Source organism: Biomphalaria glabrata, chromosome 11, assembly GCF_947242115.1.
Source record: "Biomphalaria glabrata chromosome 11, xgBioGlab47.1, whole genome shotgun sequence".
Taxonomy (NCBI): Eukaryota; Metazoa; Mollusca; class Gastropoda; family Planorbidae; genus Biomphalaria; species Biomphalaria glabrata.
Window position 1 is genome coordinate 25,715,839 of NC_074721.1, and position 24,813 is coordinate 25,740,651.

At 37.2% G+C, this 24,813-nt stretch overlaps 2 protein-coding genes across 12 annotated transcripts in view; one reads left to right on the forward strand and one right to left on the reverse strand.

Moving 5' to 3' along the window:
* LOC106054868 (diacylglycerol kinase beta-like) overlaps nucleotides 1-23,534 on the reverse strand; it is a 118,352-nt gene extending 94,818 nt beyond the window's left edge. For 2 of the 6 annotated variants that reach the window (XM_056004699.1, XM_056004698.1), the window contains exon 1: nucleotides 23,285-23,452. The gene's annotated coding sequence lies outside the window, so the exon portion shown is untranslated. Of the gene's footprint in view, nucleotides 1-1,064; nucleotides 1,350-23,284 lie in introns of those variants that run through there. The other 4 variants (XM_056004690.1, XM_056004697.1, XM_056004700.1 and 1 more) reach the window with 4 other exon arrangements.
* Nucleotides 14,442-24,813, forward strand: part of LOC106058502 (heat shock factor 2-binding protein-like) — a 42,975-nt gene continuing 32,603 nt past the window's right edge. For 2 of the 6 annotated variants that reach the window (XM_056004708.1, XM_056004715.1), the window contains exon 1: nucleotides 17,488-17,631. Coding sequence is in view for 3 of the 6 variants with exons in the window: in XM_056004701.1 (XP_055860676.1) it covers nucleotides 21,877-21,978 (102 nt within the window). In the remaining 3 variants the exon portion in view is untranslated. Of the gene's footprint in view, nucleotides 14,956-17,432; nucleotides 17,632-21,806; nucleotides 21,979-24,813 lie in introns of those variants that run through there. The other 4 variants (XM_056004701.1, XM_056004702.1, XM_056004703.1 and 1 more) reach the window with 4 other exon arrangements.

Below are 24,813 nucleotides of genomic sequence, written 5' to 3' on the forward strand. Positions count from 1 at the left end.
AAAATTTGAGATTAGAGTAAGTGTGCGACATAATATACTAATGGGTTCACATATCAATACGTAGCTTATATTATATAGATATTCAACTAATTGTGTTCACAAACTATGATTTCTCCATAAAAATATGACCGCCCCCCACTCAGAGGACTAGAGTGGGGCGGGCAGTACATGCAATCATCCCCCCCCCCTTCCCACCGAATCGACCAAGATACCAGAAGAGAAGCGACATAATTATATAATTTATATATTAATTCATTAATTTTGTTTACGAACTATGATTTCTCCATAAAAGTAGGACCGCCTCTCCCACTCAAAGTGTTTAGGTGGGAACGGTAGTAGATGTATGCGTCCCCCCCCACACACACACACCCAATCGGCCAATAGGGGAACGACATAATATAAAGATCGGTTGAAATATCAATAACAAGTTTTAATCATATAGATATTTAATTGATTCTATTACCATGTTGTAATTTCTACACATAAATTGGACAGCCCCCCCCCCCCACTCGAAAGTTTAGGGGGAGCGGTGTTGATGCCATCGCCCCTCCCGACCCCACCAAATCACGTCCAACATACTGGGGAGGGGGGGGGGCGAAATAATCTAAAAATAGGTTGAAATATAAATAATTAGTATATATTAGTAATTAATTCGTATACAAATTGTGTGAATTCTATACTAAAATTCGCCCGCCCCCCAACCGAAATAGTGGACATGTATAATCTGTAGAAAATACATTTACAGAGGCCTGTGTACAGCCGGTAAGCATAAATTATATATTAATGTTTGGGTAAGTCTTAGATGCTACAAGAATGTGTCCAACTATTAATACTCAAAAGTTTTCTAAGACCAAACTGAAATGTATACACTACATTGTAGACTAGACTTCGTAGTTGTTATTTCTCTATCCAAGTTTTATAATACATTGTTGTTGTTTTTTACAGTCGTCTAAAAGTTCTCTAAACGGAAAGAACTGAATACTCCAGTGACATTAACCAAGAGGCTAATAAAATAGTGAGACAACATCCTGACTGGTAACTAATTCACTTTCACCAACACTTACCCAGGTAGACAGGAACACCTCACACTACGGCCACGTGCGATCTATCAATGCAACAAGATCGAAAAGAAAATGGAAGGGGCGCTGTGACATCATATGTGTAATGATGACAACGTCACTTAAAGCGTCATTCGCCCCCCAACCACCCCACGCACTGACAGCGGTAAAGCACAGCAACCTCCGCCACACTCACAGACAGTGGTACTTGCTCTATGTTGGTAATGATGCACTATGTCGGTTCCTCCACAGACTTCGTCATAATTGTATTGGTTATCAATAGGGGCGTAGCCAATCGTTATCACCGTTGTACGCATGAATCTCGGTTTAAAAAAAAAAAAAAAAAAAGCTGCGGGAATAGAAATATCTATGAAAGCGAAACTATTGTAAGAACAGGGATAATTATGGCAGTGAAACAATAGCATAAAAGGACAACTGAAGTCAGTGGAAGAATAGTTGACGCAACTATGAACGTGTGGTACAGAGACATTTGCAGAAACATTACTATTGATCAAGTGAACAAAGGCAGTGTAATGAGTGGGATACCTTATGGTAGTGGAGCCACTCAGGGACATTAGATAGCAACAAAAGAAAAGACGGCGAAGCAGGAATACCTATGACATCGGATCGGAGCTTCTTCAATAAGCAGTGAAATCTTTTAATGGACTGTAAGTAACACTTTTGGCAATATACATGGATTCTTAGGGCAGTGCGGCTATGGCAGGTCAAGTGTTTCTTATGGCGGTGGAATCATTGCATGAACAGAATACATTCATTAAATCATGAGAAGCTATAAGAGGCAAGGGGGGAGGGGACTTTTCCCATTACTCAGCAAGTCCTTAATGTGGCATGTCACGAAACATCCCAGCGAACAAAGTTTTGTTAGACCAAGTCAAGAGCCTGAGCTCGCTTTAGAAGGGGAAATAAAAATGTACACGTTTCTAGTAGCTGATCTTGCAGCACAAGCAGCTTTTTTTTGGTTTTGTGCCATCGGACAGCCACGCTTACATTTCAAAAGTTAAAAATGGTCTTGTAAAGCCGATTTCACCATCGACTAAAATAAGTACAACGGCAACTATGATCTCCTAAAAACAACTTTGGTTTGTGTGTGTATGTTTAATATTCTCCAAGTTAAATCTAGATAGGTAAAAACAGTCCAAAGAATACTGACATTAAGGCAGCCATTCAGCATTGTGTTTTATTCAGGGCCAAAACTTAGATGGCAGACCATCAGTTGGAAAGCTAGCCAGCATCACAATAAAACGTCACTGTCACTAAGTACATCGTGTCGCCAACAGAAACACATAGTTCTTGTATGACGCTTCTGTTTTCGACATCGCTTGTAGTTGAGCTCAAGATAGCAGCTAGTAAAACTCCAAGGAAGCTTCAAATAAACGTAGGTTTCAGAAAAGGCAGAATCTCGATATTGCTACGATCGAATAGTAAAGAAAATAAAAAGTGTGTTCATTCGAGTATGCTTTTATTACTTCATTCTCATTGTTGTTGTTTTTTCTATCTACCAAAGTGTTATTGGATGATTCAAGTTTGGGATATATTAAACTAGTCCCCTATCAGAAGTAGATCTGTGTTCACACTATGTAACAGATGCCGACTACCTTCTACTACTCCGATACTAGATGTTCCTCTAGAATTGTTACAGAGTAAAACAACTTGTTACGGTAACAAGCATATTAGAAGGGTAGTTTTTTGGTCAGATAGACTATTGAAAGTGTATGTCTTAGATAGACTATTAAAAGTCAGTAGCGTAACTAGGGTTGGGGGGGGGGGAGAATTTGAAAATCCCCCGGGCCCCTTACTTGACAAAAAAGTGGGGGGGGGGCAAATGAGAATTTTGTTTTTTTACATTAAAAATTAAATATTACACAAAATGTAGGGACCCCCCCCCCCTGAGAGGTCAAGCACCCCGGGCCCCCAAACGATGGAAAATTCCTAGCTATCCCCCCTGTAAAAAGTGTATGTCTTAGACTATTGTAAGTGAATGTCTTGGTCAGATAGACTATTGTAAGTGAATGTCTTGGTCAGATAGACTATTGTAAGTGAATGTCTTGGTCAGATAGACTATTGTAAGTGAATGTCTTGGTCAGATAGACTATTGTAAGTGAATGTCTTGGTCAGATAGACTATTGTAAGTGAATGTCTTTGTCAGATAGACAATTGTAAGTGAATGTCTTGGTCAGATAGACTATTGAAAGTGTATGTCTTAGACAGAAAGTGTATGTCTTAGATAGACTATTGTAAGTATATGTCTTAGTTAGATAGACTATTGAAAGTGTATGTCTTAGACAAACTATTGAAAGCTATTGAAAGTGTATGTCTTGATCAGATAGACTATTATGTTAAAGTACAGGTAAAGAAAGGCCATGGATAAGGGAATGGTTGTGGCCAGAAAGTAAAGAAAGGACATGGATAAGGGAATGGCTGTGGCCAGAAAGTAAAGAAAGGCCATGGGTAAGGGAATGGCTGTGGCCAGAAAGTAAAGAAAGGACATGGATAAGGGAATGGCTGTGGCCAGAAAGTAAAGAAAGGCCATGGGTTAGGGAATGGCTGTGGCCAGAAAGTAAAGAAAGGACATGGGTAAGGGAATGGCTGTGGCCAGAAAGTAAAGAAAGACCATGGGTAAGGGAATGGTTGTGGCCAGAAAGTAAAGAAAGACCATGGGTAAGGGAATGGCTGTGGCCAGAAAGTAAAGAAAGGACATGGGTAAGGGAATGGCTGTGGCCAGAAAGTAAAGAAAGACCATGGGTAAGGGAATGGTTGTGGCCAGAAAGTAAAGAAAGACCATGGGTAAGGGAATGGCTGTGGCCAGAAAGTAAAGAAAGGACATGGATAAGGGAATGGTTGTGGCCAGAAAGTAAAGAAAGGACATGGATAAGGGAATGGCTGTGGCCAGAAAGTAAAGAAAGGCCATGGGTTAGGGAATGGCTGTGGCCAGAAAGTAAAGAAAGGACATGGATAAGGGAATGGTTGTGGCCAGAAAGTAAAGAAAGGACATGGATAAGGGAATGGCTGTGGCCAGAAAGTAAAGAAAGGCCATGGATAAGTGAATGGTTGTGGCCAGAAAGTAAAGAAAGGACATGGATAAGGGAATGGCTGTGGCCAGAAAGTAAAGAAAGGACATGGATAAGGGAATGGTTGTGGCCAGAAAGTAAAGAAAGGACATGGATAAGGGAATGGCTGTGGCCAGAAAGTAAAGAAAGGCCATGGGTTAGGGAATGGCTGTGGCCAGAAAGTAAAGAAAGGACATGGATAAGGGAATGGTTGTGGCCAGAAAGTAAAGAAAGGACATGGATAAGGGAATGGCTGTGGCCAGAAAGTAAAGAAAGGACATGGGTTAGGGAATGGCTGTGGCCAGAAAGTAAAGAAAGGACATGGATAAGGGAATGGCTGTGGCCAGAAAGTAAAGAAAGGACATGGATAAGGGAATGGCTGTGGCCAGAAAGTAAAGAAAGGCCATGGGTAAGGGAATGGCTGTGGCCAGAAAGTAAAGAAAGGACATGGATAAGGGAATGGTTGTGGCCAGAAAGTAAAGAAAGGACATGGATAAGGGAATGGCTGTGGCCAGAAAGTAAAGAAAGGACATGGATAAGGGAATGGTTGTGGCCAGAAAGTAAAGAAAGGACATGGATAAGGGAATGGCTGTGGCCAGAAAGTAAAGAAAGGCCATGGGTTAGGGAATGGCTGTGGCCAGAAAGTAAAGAAAGGACATGGATAAGGGAATGGTTGTGGCCAGAAAGTAAAGAAAGGACATGGATAAGGGAATGGCTGTGGCCAGAAAGTAAAGAAAGGCCATGGGTTAGGGAATGGCTGTGGCCAGAAAGTAAAGAAAGGACATGGGTAAGGGAATGGCTGTGGCCAGAAAGTAAAGAAAGACCATGGGTAAGGGAATGGCTGTGGCCAGAAAGTAAAGAAAGGACATGGATAAGGGAATGGTTGTGGCCAGAAAGTAAAGAAAGGACATGGATAAGGGAATGGCTGTGGCCAGAAAGTAAAGAAAGGCCATGGGTTAGGGAATGGCTGTGGCCAGAAAGTAAAGAAAGGACATGGATAAGGGAATGGTTGTGGCCAGAAAGTAAAGAAAGGACATGGATAAGGGAATGGCTGTGGCCAGAAAGTAAAGAAAGGCCATGGGTTAGGGAATGGCTGTGGCCAGAAAGTAAAGAAAGGACATGGGTAAGGGAATGGCTGTGGCCAGAAAGTAAAGAAAGACCATGGGTAAGGGAATGGTTGTGGCCAGAAAGTAAAGAAAGACCATGGGTTAGGGAATGGCTGTGGCCAGAAAGTAAAGAAAGACCATGGGTTAGGGAATGGCTGTGGCCAGAAAGTAAAGAAAGACCATGGGTTAGGGAATGGCTGTGGCCAGAAAGTAAAGAAAGGACATGGATAAGGGAATGGCTGTGGCCAGAAAGTAAAGAAAGGACATGGATAAGGGAATGGCTGTGGCCAGAAAGTAAAGAAAGACCATGGGTTAGGGAATGGCTGTGGCCAGAAAGTAAAGAAAGACCATGGGTAATGACATTCAAGTTTTCTTCACACACACACACACACACACAAGTAAAACTAGAATTTACAGTTGCTAAGCAACTCTTTTTCGATAAAAAAAAGGGGTGGGGGTGCGCTCGTTTTTCTTGTCACTTCCCTCCTTTATTCCCGTACTATTAGAAAGATAGTAACAGCATCGGATGCCAAGCAGAATTGATTTTACCATTAGCATGGCTTAGTCGATAGGTAGCCTATCGATGCAAGAATGATACAAAAATACTTTGTAATTATGAAAAAAAAAAGTTAACATTTATTGTTAACGCATCATTTCTAATGTTCACTTTCATGCCAACGAAACAGCGAGAGACTAAAACAGTAAGTGGTATCAGCATCTATGTATGATGCACATTGGTTAGCAGACACATCTAAGGAAGACAAAAAGGAGGACATGGCCTTACAATGGAGGATACACACACACACAAAAAGTAAACTTAAAAAACCAGGTCTAAAATATACATGAGAAAACATGTCAGTAAATCAATAGCCGTCTACTGTTTGAACTACTACAAAAAGTAGCATGTATCTTAGAGGAAACAAGTTTTCGCAGTAGTACATTAATGCTGCTATTGCTGCCAACATGCAGACATGTGAAATTTTATGCCATAGATTTTCTTCAAATTGCAGTTTGTGAGAAAAATGCATCTCACGGAGTCAATGGAGATTCTATTCTCTCTTCTGTCTACTGTCCTTGGATTACCAAAACACACAAAAAATTATCAGTAATCCTGGAGATTCTAGCAGGGTTCCTTGAAACAGCCCTGAATATACTGACTCATAATTATGGAAGAGCTTTAAAAAAAATAGCCATCTTTTATGGGTGTATAAGATGAATAAAAATTACAGGAAAAAACAAAAACAAGAGTCTTCTTCTTCTTTCTCATTGTTATGTTGGAGTGTTCAGATGACTAGATAAATACATGAGATGAACTGCGCAGTGGTTTCCAAATCAGGGAGCTCTCTGGTGATACTCCACATGGGCAGATTTCACTGGTTCCAATTTTGAGCTTCCGGTACATGTGTTGTCGCATTCTGTTGTGTCCGGTCCTGAGTCGAAAGATTAGACGTTGGTCTTGGGATAGCTTATAGTAAGCGTTATCTTTCTTGTGATTTGGAAAAACAAGAATGAAATCTGGACATTTTCTAACTTTAGGCAATGCCTGTCGGGCAGAGGACATAGTCCCCAAAAGAAGAATAAGTCCTTCTTTTTCGGACGTCTGATAACCCTACCTTTTCCTGCTTCCCAACCAATGAAAGAAAATATGCTGCAGTCTTTCTGTAAGATAAAAGGCCTGTCCCACACAACCCCCTTTTTTTTTACCCAACTCTAAATGTCTGACCTATTCACATTGGATAAGTTACAACTCCAAATCACGGCGACATGTATTCCTGGGCCGTTCCCTCATCCATTTTCCTAACGGGTTCCATGTGAAGGGTTGCGAAAGGTGTGACCTATTCATCTCCAGCGTCTCTGGAGGATATCTACTTCAATGTGCTGCTGGTTTTTTCTTTGACGGTTCCTTATTCGAGATCTTCTCTGGCCAACGGATCATAAAAATCTTCTTTAGTAGTATTGTTCAACAATGGTGTTGAAGAGCCTGATCTTGGTGGTGGTGCTTATTTTCCTAGATCCCCAGGTGTTCTTCAGCTAATGAAATGCTACTTCAGCTTTACCTATGCGGGTTCTGACCTCTGCATCTGTTCCTCCATGGCTGTCTAGGATACTGTCAAGATAGGTGAAGCTTTCCACCATTTCCAGCGCCTCACCTTGACTGTGTGTTGTTGGACGCCTTTATCTTGAACACATTTGCCTCTGTCTTTGGTATGGCCCATTCTCGCTGAGTTGTCCGCAAACTTTCTTATTTCCTTTTTCTCTCTGATAAATATTTTGTTTTCTAATATACTTTTTTCTCTCTAGTATACAAAATGTCTACGATTTATTGAACGACTCTACTTCGTTATAAAGTTCACACATAAATGATGCATACATGTTATATAATGGAATGACGCGTACATGGCTATATGCCATTTACAGCGCAGCACTAAGTACACTATTAGAATTAGATATAGCGAAATAATGGACCGAACTGACAACAATCATTGATCCTCCGAGTCGACAACTCCGCCTAGTAGCAATACAGAAAGTGAACAACAGACCACGCTAGCATCCAGATTGCCCCAAAATATTTCGGATTTGTAGTATTGGTAAGTTATGCACCATAGGTTAACAGTCATATATGTCCTAACCAGACCCCGCCTTAACCCTACGCACGCTCTCTTAAAAGATCCGAAACAAACATAAAACCTCTATGCTATTCATTAGAGAAACAAAGGTCACGTTTTGATTGTATATTCCTTAACAGAATAACATAAGAAGTTTCAGTGACTAGGAAGCAGTTCATTTGTCATCGTCAATACAAAAATGTGAAGTTAACGGTTGAAATAATGAATGAATTCAAAGCATTTGATGCCTGAATTTTTTTGTTCCGGGTAAGCATTTCTCTACTACAAGACCTGGACTAATCTCAAAGCACTGTTGAAGTCGGTCAGTGACGCTATGTCAAGCAGGTGATGGCAATGTAAGACTCGAATCAATAACAAACACGTGCAGAGCCACAGAATGCTAGGAAACAAAGAAATGATTTTCTCGCTATGGACGTGTTAAAACCGATAATGTAAAATATGTTGATTCAAACAAAATCAATCTAATAGTGTCAGTGGCATAGCTAGGTTTTAGACTCGGGAGGAAATATGTGCCATTATTTGGCCAAACAGAAATGTTAGTATTATTTAATAATAGTTATTTAATAATCTCAATTTTTCTTTGTTGTTGTTTGTTTTTTTAAGTTTCCTCTCTATTTGATTTGAGAAGAATCTTTCGGTAGATATAAAATGTAATCTCAAGCAGAGCGATGCTATCATAATGTCATGCATCAATCTGATGTATTAACTCTCCTTCCCCCCCCCCCCCGAAGTTTTTCAAGCCAACTTTCACTTGCAAGTTGCAGTAACATTCAACCTCGGATATTTCGCTAGCAAGGTCTGATAGAGCAAGTTGATACAACTTCAAGCAAGAAACAAGAAATATTTTAAAACTCTGAAAAGAATTCTGTCAATGACCTACTAAGAATTTGATGAGAAACTTTCTCGTCATCCCATATGATCATTCTGTTCTGGTTAGCCGTCATAGATGTTAGTGTCAAATACGAATTTGAAATCAGTTCATTAACTATACTAATCCTCACACCGTTTCTTGATAATATCGATAGTAAATTATAATTCAATTCATTTTAATTTCGCATCATAAATCACTTTTTTTTACACATTTTGTAAAGCGACTAAATATTCAGAAATAACCAATGAACAAACGGAAAAAGTATGACAGATGACTTTAAAAAATATTTCTCTATTTGACTAGAAACAGCACCATATCTTATAGATTGACCAAGTCTATGTGTAACCTACGAGTACAAAACAAAACAAAAAAAAAAGCGTTGAGTGTAAAACAAAAGTTCATATAATACAATGTTTAACCTCCTGACCTTCGACCTTACAAAGTGCTACACGTAGACACGGTACCTTATCTCAGAGTAGTACTTCTTCTTACGGTTTGACTCATTTTCAGAAATGTGTCGCGTTCCCCAAGATAGTATAGGGGATAGCTACGCCGCTGGACAATGTATATAAGATCTAGCTTCCATTTTCTCTACGGAAATAACTAGCCCTGCATTTTTCTTATAGGCCTACGTGTATTCCAATCAATATTTGGTTAGCCTTTTAGTGTGAGGGGCGTGGTATTTAATGAGATCAAACCTGTAGATATCCAACACCTTTTCTCTTATCTTCTAATACTTCTATCTTATGACATCCAAGTAAGTGTATCTCATTATTTCCCAACTTGTATCTTATTATAACCAATACTTGTCTGACGTCCAATACTTCTATCTTATCTTCTCAATACTTGTATCTTACTATATCCCATGCATTTATTTTAAAATGCCCCATGATTGTTATAATAATGACTTTAATGAGTGCTTTCAAGTATTTGTTGTTGTATGTGTTGGACTCGATGTTCCTTCGAATGCCTATGAATGTAGTTGGAACACTTGATCACAAGACTTCCAGCGTGTCAGCAGCAATGAGATCATTTGGCGCTAGAACGTCGCTCGAGACTTCAATGATTTTCGTGTGTCACTTCAAATCCATTTGAAAACTGAAGCATTGACTTTTTTTGTGTTTCTCCCAGCCAGTTTCTGACATTGACAGTGAGTAGGTCGATAAGACAAGATCTTTACTTATGGACTGCCGCTAAAAATAAACATGGGCGTGTGTGCATCAATTAGTCTATAGTCAATAGAGGGACAGAGCAGCTTACTGGAAATGTCAGAGAGCTGCAAGTCACGGACTGGTTTAGACAGAGGTGAGCGTGAACTAAGTGGGGAGCTGTGGACCAGCAGCAGTAGGTGCAGAAATGATTTCTTTATATTCTAATAGCATCCACAAAACATGTACAGAGAAATATTTCAAGATTTTAAAATGTCTGACAAGAACAAAAAGTTCACAAATATACAAGTGTAGGCCATAAGAGAATCCACTGTGACTAAATCTAGTGATCAAAATATCATTGGGTGACTGCAGTATGTAGATAGAACAATGGTAACTGTACCAATAGATATAATTTGGCTGTATCACTGAAAAGATAACGGAATAGAAGTTTTAAACAAGCAATATATATAAAAAAAACTTTTAAAAAAAGTTCATGCTTTTAACTTATTCAATAAGCTAGGATCATATCACTTGTCTGGATCAGTTGAAAAGGGGAGGGGGAGGAGAAAGAAGGGGGTATATGTGTGATCGCTTTTTAAATGTAATGTATTTATTAAAAAAAAATAAACTGAGCGACCAGGATTCGAACTCGAAGCTATATAGAAAGAGTCGCATAGAGTAGTTTGTTTGGGGGTGGACAATCATTGTGTCTATTGCCATGTCTTTACACTGTAAGAACTGAGCAGTCTCAAACTGATATGTTAACCCATTGCTTCACTTGTCAAACTGAAAATGGCTCAGGGAAGAAGGTGCTCATACTGTATGCAGCAACGACCAAGATAGTTACAAACTATCACAGAGATTGATTGCACGGCAAACTAGTTCTTGCAGTGAACTTTGTCAAAAATCCATACAACATTTATTTGTTGGAATCGATTTCCCTGATAAATATTTCAAACTACAATAGGAACAAGGATCACTTAATGGGAAGCCGTTTAATGAGATAGTGCTCCAAGAATAGACACTGTGAGCAGGCAGTTATCATACATGCTGTGTACATACACAAGAAAAAAAGAGGGAAGGGGGCTGGGGGCTGGTGCTGTATGGATCTATCGATGATACAAGTAGAACCCAGCGCGGAGCGTGCCAGGCAATGACGTCACGACCACCGCTGCTCCTTACACGTCATAGTGAAACACGGCGTGGGATGAAGGCAACCCTAAGGGATTAGCAGAGTGGAACAAATAACAGCTCTTGTGGGCTGGGGCGGGGGGAACGAACGAAAGAACTTGAACAGAAAAAATGGACAGTAAGTAGGGAGGGGAAGATTGGTCAAGGCGTTTTTATATGGAAGCCGTAAGGCAGCTTAGACAACCGCGCGCAAAGATGTGCTGTGGGGCACGTTCAAAGGGATGTAAACTGAACAAACGGGAAGGTGTCTAGAACACTGTAGTCACAATAATCAATACACCAAACTCAAATCCCAATTGAAACGTATATGCTAGTTAAGTGAACAGAATGATAGAATACGAAAATATTCCTCATTTTGTGAGAACACATTTCAAGAAGCTAATTCTAGATCGAACAACTGAACAGATCAAGAAGGAACACATTTCAAGAAGCTAATTCTAGATCGAACAACTGAACAGATCAAGAAGGAACACATTTCAAGAAGCTAATTCTAGATCGAACAACTGAGCAGATCAAGAAGGAACACATTTCAAGACAATAATTCTAGATCGAACAACTGAGCAGATCAAGAAGGAACACATTTCAAGACAATAATTCTAGATCGAACAACTGAGCAGATCAAGAAGGAACACATTTCAAGACAATAATTCTAGATCGAACAACTGAGCAGATCAAGAAGGAACACATTTCAAGACAATAATTCTAGATCGAACAACTGAGCAGATCAAGAAGGAACACATTTCAAGACAATAATTCTAGATCGAACAACTGAGCAGATCAAGAAGGAACACATTTCAAGAAGCTAATTCTAGATCGAACAACTGAGCAGATCAAGAAGGAACACATTTCAAGACAATAATTCTAGATCGAACAACTGAGCAGATCAAGAAGGAACACATTTCAAGACAATAATTCTAGATCGAACAACTGAGCAGATCAAGAAGGAACACATTTCAAGAAGCTAATTCTAGATCGAACAACTGAGCAGATCAAGAAGGAACACATTTCAAGACAATAATTCTAGATCGAACAACTGAGCAGATCAAGAAGGAACACATTTCAAGAAGCTAATTCTAGATCGAACAACTGAGCAGATCAAGAAGGAACACATTTCAAGAAGCTAATTCTAGATCGAACAACTGAGCAGATCAAGAAGGAACACATTTCAAGAAGCTAATTCTAGATCGAACAACTGAGCAGATCAAGAAGGAACACATTTCAAGACAATAATTCTAGATCGAACAACTGAGCAGATCAAGAAGGAACACATTTCAAGACAATAATTCTAGATCGAACAACTGAGCAGATCAAGAAGGAACACATTTCAAGACAATAATTCTAGATCGAACAACTGAGCAGATCAAGAAGGAACACATTTCAAGACAATAATTCTAGATCGAACAACTGAGCAGATCAAGAAGGAACACATTTCAAGACAATAATTCTAGATCGAACAACTGAGCAGATCAAGAAGGAACACATTTCAAGAAGCTAATTCTAGATCGAACAACTGAGCAGATCAAGAAGGAACACATTTCAAGACAATAATTCTAGATCGAACAACTGAGCAGATCAAGAAGGAACACATTTCAAGACAATAATTCTAGATCGAACAACTGAGCAGATCAAGAAGGAACACATTTCAAGAAGCTAATTCTAGATCGAACAACTGAGCAGATCAAGAAGGAACACATTTCAAGACAATAATTCTAGATCGAACAACTGAGCAGATCAAGAAGGAACACATTTCAAGAAGCTAATTCTAGATCGAACAACTGAGCAGATCAAGAAGGAACACATTTCAAGAAGCTAATTCTAGATCGAACAACTGAGCAGATCAAGAAGGAACACATTTCAAGAAGCTAATTCTAGATCGAACAACTGAGCAGATCAAGAAGGAACACATTTCAAGAAGCTAATTCTAGATCGAACAACTGAGCAGATCAAGAAGGAACACATTTCAAGAAGCTAATTCTAGATCGAACAACTGAGCAGATCAAGAAGGAACACATTTCAAGAAGCTAATTCTAGATCGAACAACTGAGCAGATCAAGAAGGAACACATTTCAAGACAATAATTCTAGATCTATACATAAAACACTGAACCATAATCTTCAAATACAAAAACAAATTTTAATTAAATACTCAAAAAGACACAAAGATGAAGGCACATTTATCGTTATATAAGCTAGGACAAATTTGTACAATTGCTCCTTCTTCCCTAGTGCTATTAGAGCATGGAATGGGTTGCCTGAGCTAACCAGGAAAACCAGTGACTTAGCAGAATTTAAGTTATTGGTTAATATGCATGACTAAATGAATGACGCTTAGGACGTAATCATCTTCTTTTTTGAAGTAGCGTCTGTATTATATAAGATAAGATCTACAACTGAACAGATCAACAAAGAACAAATTTCAAGATAATAATTCTAGATCTACAACTGAACAGATCAAGAAGGAACAAATTTCATAACGATAATTCGTTATTTGTGTCTACTGCTAAGTTTTGACCATATTTAACAACACACACACACACACACATTAACTCCTAACAACACACACCAACTGTTATTTCACCATAGATAAAATGACTAACAATGATTTCTTTAGTATAACAACGTCCGCATTTCGATCGTAAAGTTCAAGTGAGACCAAGTGAACAAATGTAAGAATTTGAATATGATATTTATTTCAACCCTTATTCTTATAAGTCACTTGACGAGACATAAACATTGAGCTGTTGAGACGTGAACGGACATGTGACACAGTAATATCCATATACAAGCAAAATATAGAAATACTTTTTTAAACAAACAAGAGAGTATGTCGGATCCGCCTATTCGCAAGGAATATTCAAGACGTGATTTAATTTTGATGGTCAAAAGAAATAATGTTTCAAAGATTAATTTGCCGTTGTAAAAAAAAATATGCGCGCTGGACTGTCGTTCGGATTTATCGATGGTCCCTGGTTCAAATCCTGCACGCTCCCATCCCCCGTCGTCCTGCGGGAGGTTTGGAATAGGAAGTAAACTATCTTCAACTCTGAAGGAACATCTGAAACATGTAAAAGAAACAAACAAACAACCCGGGACCGTCGAGATATATATTTATAGCTTTTATAAAGCGCTACTTTCATGCTTATAGCATGCTCAGAGCGCTTTGGTCCAATCTCATTTGTGGACCAGTTGGGGGGGGGGGGGGGGAGGGGGTATCTAGGAGTTGGTTTTCCGTGCTGCCTTTATGCGCTCAGTAAACACAACTCTGCCCGAGTCGGATGTCGAACCTCGAGCCCCCTTCTAGGTAGCCAAGCCAAGCCAAGTTCAAGCGCACTCTCGACCACGCTTCCCGTTCATCACGCTAACTGCACGACTAGGCATTGCTCTTAACTTAATAACAAACTGGTTACAAACTAAAGAGATCTATTACACATTACGGCATGACATCTACCGGGTATGTACAATATGTCACACGAGCAATTTTAGATAATCTATCAGCATTGATTTGTAATTGAAAAAAAAAAAGAAAGAAACGAACAGATATATCGTGCTTGTACTTCGATGTCTCAGCACAGTTATCAACAGAGCTATTGGCATTTTCATTTAAATGGAACTAGAATAAGGATGTAGATCTACATAAACTAAACTTCTGATTTAGTATTCTTAAGATCTATAGTAAGGCCTATCTACTAAATCTATAATATAAATTTGGAATAAAAGGGGCCGCTAAAAATATCTGAGGGGCAGAACTTCACATTTAGTACGTCTCTCAATTGTATGTTACGGTCCCTTGAGGAACGGCGCATGGATTATCGACAGGGACGTGGAAGCTCTCTTTCAACTCCGCACCATGCAATTAACCAAAGATTTCTCTTGGCATGGATGAGGTAATGACATAATTACAAATCTGTTTCATTGAGCGTGCAAATTAAAACAAACAAAACACCACGGCGACAACACTCACATGTACACATATATGTACAACAATCACACACATACATACACACATAAATATATGTATACACACACAATCTTATTTCTAAATGATGAATGTCCTGATTACCAAGTATTATTTCTGATTGTGTCTCGAACAGAAATCACTGGCAGTGTACCATTTAGATTCCATTGTGAAGGAAATGATTAAATGACGTGTTTGTATTTATTGGGCACGCAATAGCTACATATATTACATAATAAGTAGATATCTACGTCAGACGTGATAAAAAGGGAGGGGGGAGAAAAGGAGCACGAATAAGACAATTTGTACAAGTTTCAGAACTTTTGTTCATTTAAAGTTAGCATCAAAGTGCAGTTGTTTAATGCTAGTTTGAATACAGAAAATATGAAAGCTGAATAACCATTTTAACTGGTCTTGAATGTCATTTTCATGTCAAGTAATTAGCGTTATGGAACCTGTTTTGTCATCCAGGGCCTTAGGGCTTTGCACTTGGGGTTTTGTGCCTTCTCAAGTGGCTGGTAAGTCCTATGAGAGCCCGGAATGTTTGGCAGCACACTGGGCAGGTTATTCCAGCTGGAGCTAGTGTCATTGGCCTTTCTTTTTTTTCCCTGAGGCTTTTCTTCTGCCAGCGCTATTCTCTTGTCCTCAGCAATATGTGCGCCATTTTTCACAGCGCGACGCCATGATGCTCTATCATGTGCTTCCGTCTCCCAGGTGGCTGGGTCAATGCTGAGGGCTTCCTAAAGCGTTTTCTTTGTTCACCTTGTGATGGTTCTCCACTCTCCTGAACACAAGCCTTTATGCCATCATGAAATAGTCTCACCATGGATATGAATTTTTGTGGACATCCGTACTTTGACAGAGTACTTCTCTGCTAACAGTGTCGAATGTTTTTGTTAGGTCAACATATATAGAGAAGATGTTAGCTTGTTTGTTCTTGGCATTTTTCCTGGAGCTGCCTTGCCGCAAACATCATGTCAATGCCCCCAGCTCCTTTCTGAAGCCGCATTGGCTTTCTGGTAGTAGACCATGTTCTAGATCAGTGTTTCCCAAACTTGATTAAAGTGTACCCTTTTATCATTTTTTTTTTGCAACGCTGAGTACCCCTTGCCCTGCGTCTATGAGAAGAATGAACATAATAAATGGGTATTGTACCAAAATCCCCTTAGTTAATGAGGTGCAAAGTCTTCCCGTACCCCTGGGGGTACGTGTACCCCACTTTGGGAAACACTGTTCTAGATGATGCATGATCCTAGATGAATGTCCGTGCTAGGATTTTCCCATCAATAGAGAGGAGATATTCCTCTGTGGTTGCCGCAGATTTGTCGGTTTCCTTTGCGCTAGTATAGATGAACAATTGTGACATCATCTTTAAATCTTGTGGTATCGACTCTTGTTTTCGCATAATTATAAACGTCTCATAAAGTCCTTTAATAAGGGCTTATCCACCTTTTTTTTGTAGATCAGCGGGTATGGACTCAGATACTGGGGCTTTTCCACAAGCCATGACCACATAAAAAAAAATGTACAATCAGTATTTTTGGTGGTATTTCTGCATATCAAAAAGAACAAAAAATCAGTTAGTGAAAGAATTATTGGACCTTATTTATTTATTATAATATTAATCTTTTCTGCCTGAACTTTGTAATATTAGTCAAATTCCTGTTTAGCTGACCATGCTGAGCTACAATAATACCTTAGGTATTCTTACAGAAATGATCACTGACTTGCACTGTGTCTTTGTTAAGTCTAGAAGTGTCATTCCCATGAAACAGCAAGAGCATAAACAACAGAAAAGAGGACCAATTACTAGAACATATATGATACAGAGATCTTGCATAAAAACTCATGAAGTCTAGAAAGGACAATTACACACACACACGCCCCCACGCGCACACACACACACACAAAATGGAGATACTCTTAAGACTGAAGTTACACATCAGTAATTCTAGTGATGTTTAACACTACTTCATCTCCAGTGATTCTATGGGTTCAGTTTGTTGATACAAGTAAATCTAGGGACTTTAATCTGACAATTATGATGAGAAAATAAAGCCTTGGGCATCAAATCATTTTCTCCTTTGTTATGAAGATGTGGGGCATGGTGGCTAAGTGCTAAAGCGACTGACCTCCAAATTGAGGGGTCATGGGTTCAAATCTCTGTGTAGACTGGGATTTTGAACCCTATTCTAATGGGTATCTGACATCATCTGCACTATAGATAGCAAGGTCTGAAAGGAGTGTACATGTTTGCTGATGTAATATAAAATGATGGATTACAAGTGTTAACTATAATCTTATCTAATATAATACAGACGTTACTTCAAAAAAAAAAAAAGAAAATGATTATGTCCTATGCGTCATGCATCTAGTCATGCATGTTTACCAAGTTTAGATAACATTTTAGTTTTATGTTCTTATTTGATTTATAGAAATTTCTTTGATATTTTTTTTATAGTTTCATCAATATGGCATGGGGATTCCATGAATAAGATAAGTTGAATTTATTTGTTTTAGTTTTTGAGATTTAGTTTGAAAATTCTTTAACATACTGGGAATTACTTTAGGGTTTTGTAAATTTCAACACCGAGATTGAAAAACTGTAAGTATTTATCACTTTAAAACGTTTATTTTGTTTCAAAAAAGAGGATTGTGCTTTTTTTTTCCCCAAATGTTTGTATCAAGTGAATTAATACAATCTGGAGCTACAACCCAACACACTGTTATACACAACAACTTTTTGGAGATACAAATCTCAATGTAAATACTTAGCTCTACAGTAGCCTCTACACTCTACAGGAAATATTTTCGCTGAAGACTTAAATGATTTTTACTATATCTACTATTAAACAATCAACCATGATTGAAAGGGTGGTAGCAGATTCATACAAAAATATGTAGCAATAAAATGCAAAATGTTCCCAGGAAATATTGTATTACAAAGTAATGGCAAACAGGACAAATCTTTTTAAACAATGTATCGATACAGCATTGATATATGACATTCACTGACGAAAACAATAAAGTACACATTGCAAGTTAAAGGTAATAGCTTCCATCCAATCTTATACCAGATACAAACTTTTAGTTTTCATAATTGCCATAATGATAGCACTTTTATCAGTCATCCCTTCACCAGAGTTTGTTAGATTTTATTCCCTGGCAACACTTCTTAGCCTATGTGTGGAGCCTGGGGGAAACTTTCATTAGAGGAGACGAATAGGGAGCAAAAGAGAACCACAAGTTAGAGTGCCAACTGAAACTGAGTTCATTGCAATTAATAGCGCACATACTTTTTTGGCCTATGAATTAGTGTATCTCTTACAATTAAATTTTACGTCCACTCTCTACCATCACAACATCCCCTTTCTTGTCTTTTTTTTTTGTTGAATTTTTTTTTATTCTAAGAAACGAGCCATGCAACTTAAACTTATGCAAGCAATGTACGGTATTTGACACTGCATACATTTCTTCATTCCATCAGATTCAGGCCTAGACAAAAAAAAAGGCATTTTGCGAAGGCCCAAATTGAATGCCACAATCCCATTCCCCTTTCTACATTTATTTTTGTATTTAATATCAATTTTGTTTTATTTATTGTATTGTTTATCTCACCCCTTTTGAATGTAGCGAAATGTCAATAAATCTAGTTTTACTCTCTCCTTCTCGAAAAAAAATCTTAATGCTATTAGGATTGGTTCTGGTTTTTATCTAGACCGCGTCAACAAAAAAGTGGAAATGACGTAGGACAAGTTTAAAAAGTTCACTTAGGGAAAAAGAAATAATATACCCAAGTCCTATTTTTGTGATTTATATGTAGACTGCTGCCTTTTGGGGAAATACCAAAAATAAAGTACAAAGATTTGATAGAAAGCTTGCATTTTTTTGTCAATAGCTTTCACAAGGTTGCGATTTTGTCAAAAAACTTTCTTAGAGAGCACCTACGAGGTAAAAGGATCCAAAAAGAACCTGTGTACAAAATTTCATGCAGATAGGCACAACAGTTAAAGAGATTTTGTGATCAATGAATTGGTAAATCAGTGGTATTTTCGTAAATTAAAACATAAAATAGATTTGAGAGAAAAAAAAGCAACTAATTTGATCATTTTTTCTATATTTCTAGGAGGAATTAAATTTTACCAGACAAATGGGGGAAAAAAAAAGGAAAAATGTCTTCAAATATGCCCACATGTCACAAAAAAAGTATACTATTCCATCTATATAAGTAAGAATGCAGTACATCAAAATCTTTTATATTTCCATACTTTTAAAATAACAACTATCAAAACTGGAATTTTATACATAAACAAATCCCAGGAAATAGCCACACCATGTAAAAACAAAACAAACAAAAAATGTCACACAGAGCGGAAACTGTTCCAAATTAAAATAACAAATTGAAAAGAGAAAAAAAAAATAGCAACTGTGCGATTATAAAGATTTTTACCAATTGTTTTTGTTTAGCGCTGTTTCATGCTTTTAGCTTTCTCAATAAGCTATCACTTATCTGGGCCAGCTGGGAAAATGGGGGAGGGGGAAGAGAGATATCTGGGTGAATTTTACTGTAATAATTTTTTAAAAGAATTTACAAAAAAAAAAAAAAAAACTTTTCTCTCTGAAGAAAATAAAGGGGACTAATTAAACTTATACTACCACTTGTCAATACAATTTCTTTTATTTGTTTCAGATACCTAAAAAAAAAAGATTAATTTCCGATAGTTAATTAACTAATTGTTTATTTCTATTTTATTGGGTATGTTTTTTTTGTGTGTGTGTTGTCTGGTAGCTCAGCTGCAAAAAGCTGGCTAGAAGAAGAAGTGTTGTCTAGTAAAAGAAATAATTGTGTAAAATTTCATCTTGATCAGAGATTGGGTGTCAGAGAAATAAATAATAGGATCATAGCATATTGAGAAAGCTAAAAGCTTAACAAAAACCATTGGTAAAAATATTTCTAATGGAACAGATTTAGTATGGGCATTGTTTTTGTTACATAAAAAGTAAACAAACAAGAACACAACATTTTATGAGATACATTATGGAAATATGGATAAAATGTGGTAATTTTTTTATCATCGTAACCCTAGGATGGTGTCTAAGCAGTCTCTTGCTCTTACAAATGTGCCAGATGAAAACTAGAATAAAAAGCAGTACCCCTTTCCTGTTTTTTTCCCCAATAAAATTTCACTCTCCCGAAATCATTATCCTTTAGCCTCAATAGTATTACTCATTATAAAATAGAAGATGCATCTAAAAGACCACTGTAACAATTATTCACAGAAAAATTGTCCCAAAACAAAACTTCCTCCAAAAAGACTCTAACCGACACAACAACCGCCTTGACGATGGTGGTGTGGTGTCCATTGTCTCAAGGAATCTAATCAAAAATTGCCATGAAAAAAAAAAAAGCATTAAATCTAAAAACTTGTTATAAAGTTGAAAGTTTCAATGCATCAATGAAAGATAAAGAACCCCTAAGCAAGGGAGACAAAGGAGGAACGATTTTAAGATGTTAAAATTGTTTAATATCTTAAACGTGAATTTTCATTATTTGATGTTTCTATTATATTGTTATAATCAGTGGGTTTTTTTGTAATTAAAAAAATTGGTGCCGATACTCAGTGGCGATTGCCGAACTTTTTAAACTACTAAATTAATAATAAAACAATAGAAAGTAATAATTTTTACAGGTGCGTACCGTCACAAAAAAAGCACTGGTTATAATTATTAGTAAGTAAGCTTTAAATAAGAAACTTTTATTATTTGTAAACAAATGCTTATATTCCGAAGAAAGGAAGTAAACATAAAGAAAACATAAATCCCTAGCAAGAGAAACAAAATTGTGATTAAGACAAAATGTTTTAATGCCTTTATTGTTGGAATTTCGTTACTAGATTGTTTGATTATGTATTGTAATCATATTTTTATTTAAAAAAAAAAAAGTATTCCCTCTTCCCTCTGTAAGCCATATATACATATTTGGGCAGGTCATGATATACTAATGGCACTAATGCATCTTGGGGCCTTACAATCCCTTTTGGCTTCAGACTAAAAGTACCCTTAATGAAGCCATATAAGGATGTTTTCATACCTTTGCACCCTGAAGCGAAGTAGAACTCTGGTCTTGTATAGTATAGGGATACATTTTTAAATGTAAAGAAATTTAAATTATAAAGCATACGTGCAATATATATATCATTTCTGCCATAACCATCTCACTAAAGACGCATTGATAAAATTATATTTTATATTATGGTGAATGGATCTGGTGACTAATTCTGGTCCAGAATAAGAAAGTTTGCACAAAGCTGCATTGAATATCGACCTAATTATCAACGATCAAACTTATCAGAGCTAGGGGACTTAACCACAGGCAGTTCCAAGAAGTACTTGAAGATGTGGAAAAAAACATTCTGATGTTCCGTACCACAGTAGTGTCCGCTAGGTTAGCATGGGCAAGGTATTGAGAAGTAAATGGGATTTCAAGGAAATAAATAGTTTTGTTCCTTGAGGGACATTTACTATGACTTTGTTACTAATATTTCTAATGAAGAGTGAAAAGATAGACTTCATGCTTCTCATCCTTCATATTTCAACGGGTTGTTTGCATGTATGTGCATCTTTTAAAACAAAACTTTTACATTTTCCAGGCAAGAAAGTGAAAAGAGGTTTAATTATTTTCCTTTTTCTAGTAAAATGGTTGTAAAGTACAAAAGACTTGTTGACTTTTAAAAATGCAAATTTTAAGACAGTTTTCAATATCCTCACTTCACTATTTAGTACAGAAGCTGATTCAACTCCAGAGGACACCATAATATGACCTGAAAAAGAAGTTCAAGTCAGTTCTTCCATGGGAGTTTTATGGGTGCCAGCAGGGCCGGCCTTAGGACACTGCAACCTATGTGGCAGCAGGAGACTCTGCACTTTCATAGGCCCCGCGCTAATTCTAGAAGTAAATTATTAAATTAAACCATTTTAACTTATAACAGGGTTCCCACGTCCTCCTGATTTTACAGGAGCTCCTGGAAATCTCCTGAAATTGTAAAGTATGTATATACTAAAAAAGAGTCATGAAAATCTCCTGAAATTATTAAAATATCCTCAAAAATAAAATGTCTTGAAAAATAGACGAAATTGTCATTTTTGGGTTGCCATTCAATGTGGGAAACGCCAATCCTACTACAATAAAAAAAAAACGGCATTGTCAGCTTTTATTTAATAAAAATGTAATAATAGGGCAAATTTTAACTAAAACAGAAGTTCCAGTACTTTAGTTACTTTAATAGTCACTTGCAAATATGAATCTAAATCTATCTCAATCTCTTAAAAAAAAAATTAAAAGTGATATTTTGCTAGTCGTGTAAATCTAAAATTTAAAAATATTCGTAAAATTAGTTTCAGAAATCGCTGAAATCTTGTAATTCCTCAATTGGTAGTGTAAATATTTAATACAGTATACATATATATAAATTACAAGACACCATATTTTCTAAGTTATACGGTATATATGTGGCACCCTTTCCTAAAAAATTTTTAATGCGGCCCTCAATAGAAATATAAGGTTGCCCACCCCTGATTTAGACTATTATTATTAAAGACATTCATTGTATGTATACTTATGACTTATAGTTTTATACTACACGATATATATATAGGACCTAATCATATTCTTTTTTGAAGTAACGTCTGTATTAATAAGTATTATATAAGATAAGATATACTAGTCTATACTCATCATAATACTCAGTAGTACATACTTTTTATTACTAGTCGACTATGACTATAGTCTATACTGACTCTATGTCTCTCCTCTATAGTCTATACTCTACTGAAACATCTACTCTAGTGGTAGATCTATTGGCAGTAGTGCCTAGTCTCGGTAATTTCCTAGTCTCTACCATTCTCTAGTCCTAGTCTAGTCTATCAAGACTAGACTAATCTAGCTAGAGTTCTAAACTTAGCCTCTCGCTCCTCTGGAGCTCTGGCTCTAGACTCTAGTCTAGAGTCTAGACTCTACTCATATTAAGTCTACTGTTACTGTCTCTGACTCTAGTCTCTAGAATAGTCACAAAGTAAATGAAAGTTGACTAAGTCAGTCTCGAGATTACTCTACGAGTATTACTACTACCTAGACTTAGACTGCCTAGAGTGGGCTAGAGACTAGAGATCTAGATTTCTGGGTATACCGATTTCTGATTTATAATTTAAAAAATTTGTCCATTACCCTGAATTAAAACAAAACAAAAAAGATAAATTACCAATTAAGATTTAAGTTAACCAGCTTGAGTAAAAAAAAATCAACTCCGAAATAACACTGTAGCAGAACTGTGTGAACAGACTAGACATCTAGATCTAGATTAAGTTACGCCTCCACACTCTCGCCTTGTTTTGAAGTTATAAATCCAAGATGGCTGAGTTATGTGGGGGAATCCTCGATTTGTCTATTTTAAGACCAAGAGAAGAGAGGTGGTTCCCATTTTAACACAAAATAAAAAAATAAAAAAACATTTTCGCTAATCGAGACTATTGATAAAAACAGGTCTAGATTGCTCTAAACCTAAAATCTAGTACGATACCAATACAATTAAAGCTAATTTGATAATTCGCGATTGAGACATACTTCATATCTTTATGGATCTTGACTTGAAATAGATCTATAATTAAAAATTACTATTACTAGTCGACCGGCGACGTAGCATACGCCGCTATTTTGCAGGGCCGCCTTAGGCCACTGCAACCTATGCGACCGCAGTGGGCCCAGAACTTTCATATGACCCGCGCTAATTCAAGGTGTATAAATTAGTAAATTAAACCATTTTATAACTTAAAATTGATTTCCCGCGCCCTCCTGTCGATTTATCAGGAACTCCTGGAAATCTCCCGAAATTGCAAAATCTACGAAAAAGTCCTTAAAATATACGGAAATATATACACAAAAATTGTCATTTTGGGGTGTCATTCAGTATGGAAAACGCCAATCTTACGTGCGATAAATAAATACGGCATTAATCATTAGCCGTAATTGTGAAATCTGGTGAAAGAAGCTTCTCGCGCCTCAAACTAATGAAGAATTACTTGAGGTCAACAATTATCAAATATATTTGGTAATTCTTGCTATTGAGCGTGATCTATGTAGGAAACAATTATTATGATATACTGTATTCCTTTGCTACACGCAAGGCTCGTAAAGTAATTCTGTACGTAGTAAAGAATGAATAAAATGCATAGACGAATTTATTTTCTAATACATCTCTTAAATTTCACTTATTATCCGTTTCCTTACCCAAACTTGGCAGGACGAAAGGGGATGGGAGCGGGCAGGGTTTAAACGATTGTCAAGCGCGCTAACCGCATGACCAGTCAGCCATCCGTAGTGACGGGTGAATACTACTTACCCCCCCCCCTTCTTGTTTTTTTCGTGCTGTAACTCTATTCGCAGAAATCAAAGAGTGATCTTTCCTTTACTTCTTCTTCTCGTCATAACTGTTGAGCCATGAAAGTATTATATATATAGGTAGATTACTCGACGGCTACGACCGTTGATTGTATCCCAGGCTGGGGCGGACTGGGTGTCAAAATCGTCCCTGTGAATAACATACAGGCCTACCATCTGACCCACAAATTAATTGCCATGCGACGTATAATTGTTACCTGCCCTCAAAATAATTACAGTTTTGATAATTTTTTGAAATAATGCATCAAATAATGATGCATATATATGCATGTAAAATTTGGTTTAGATTGGTCTAATTTAACGTATTGTATTCTAACAACCAGATAGCCTTTG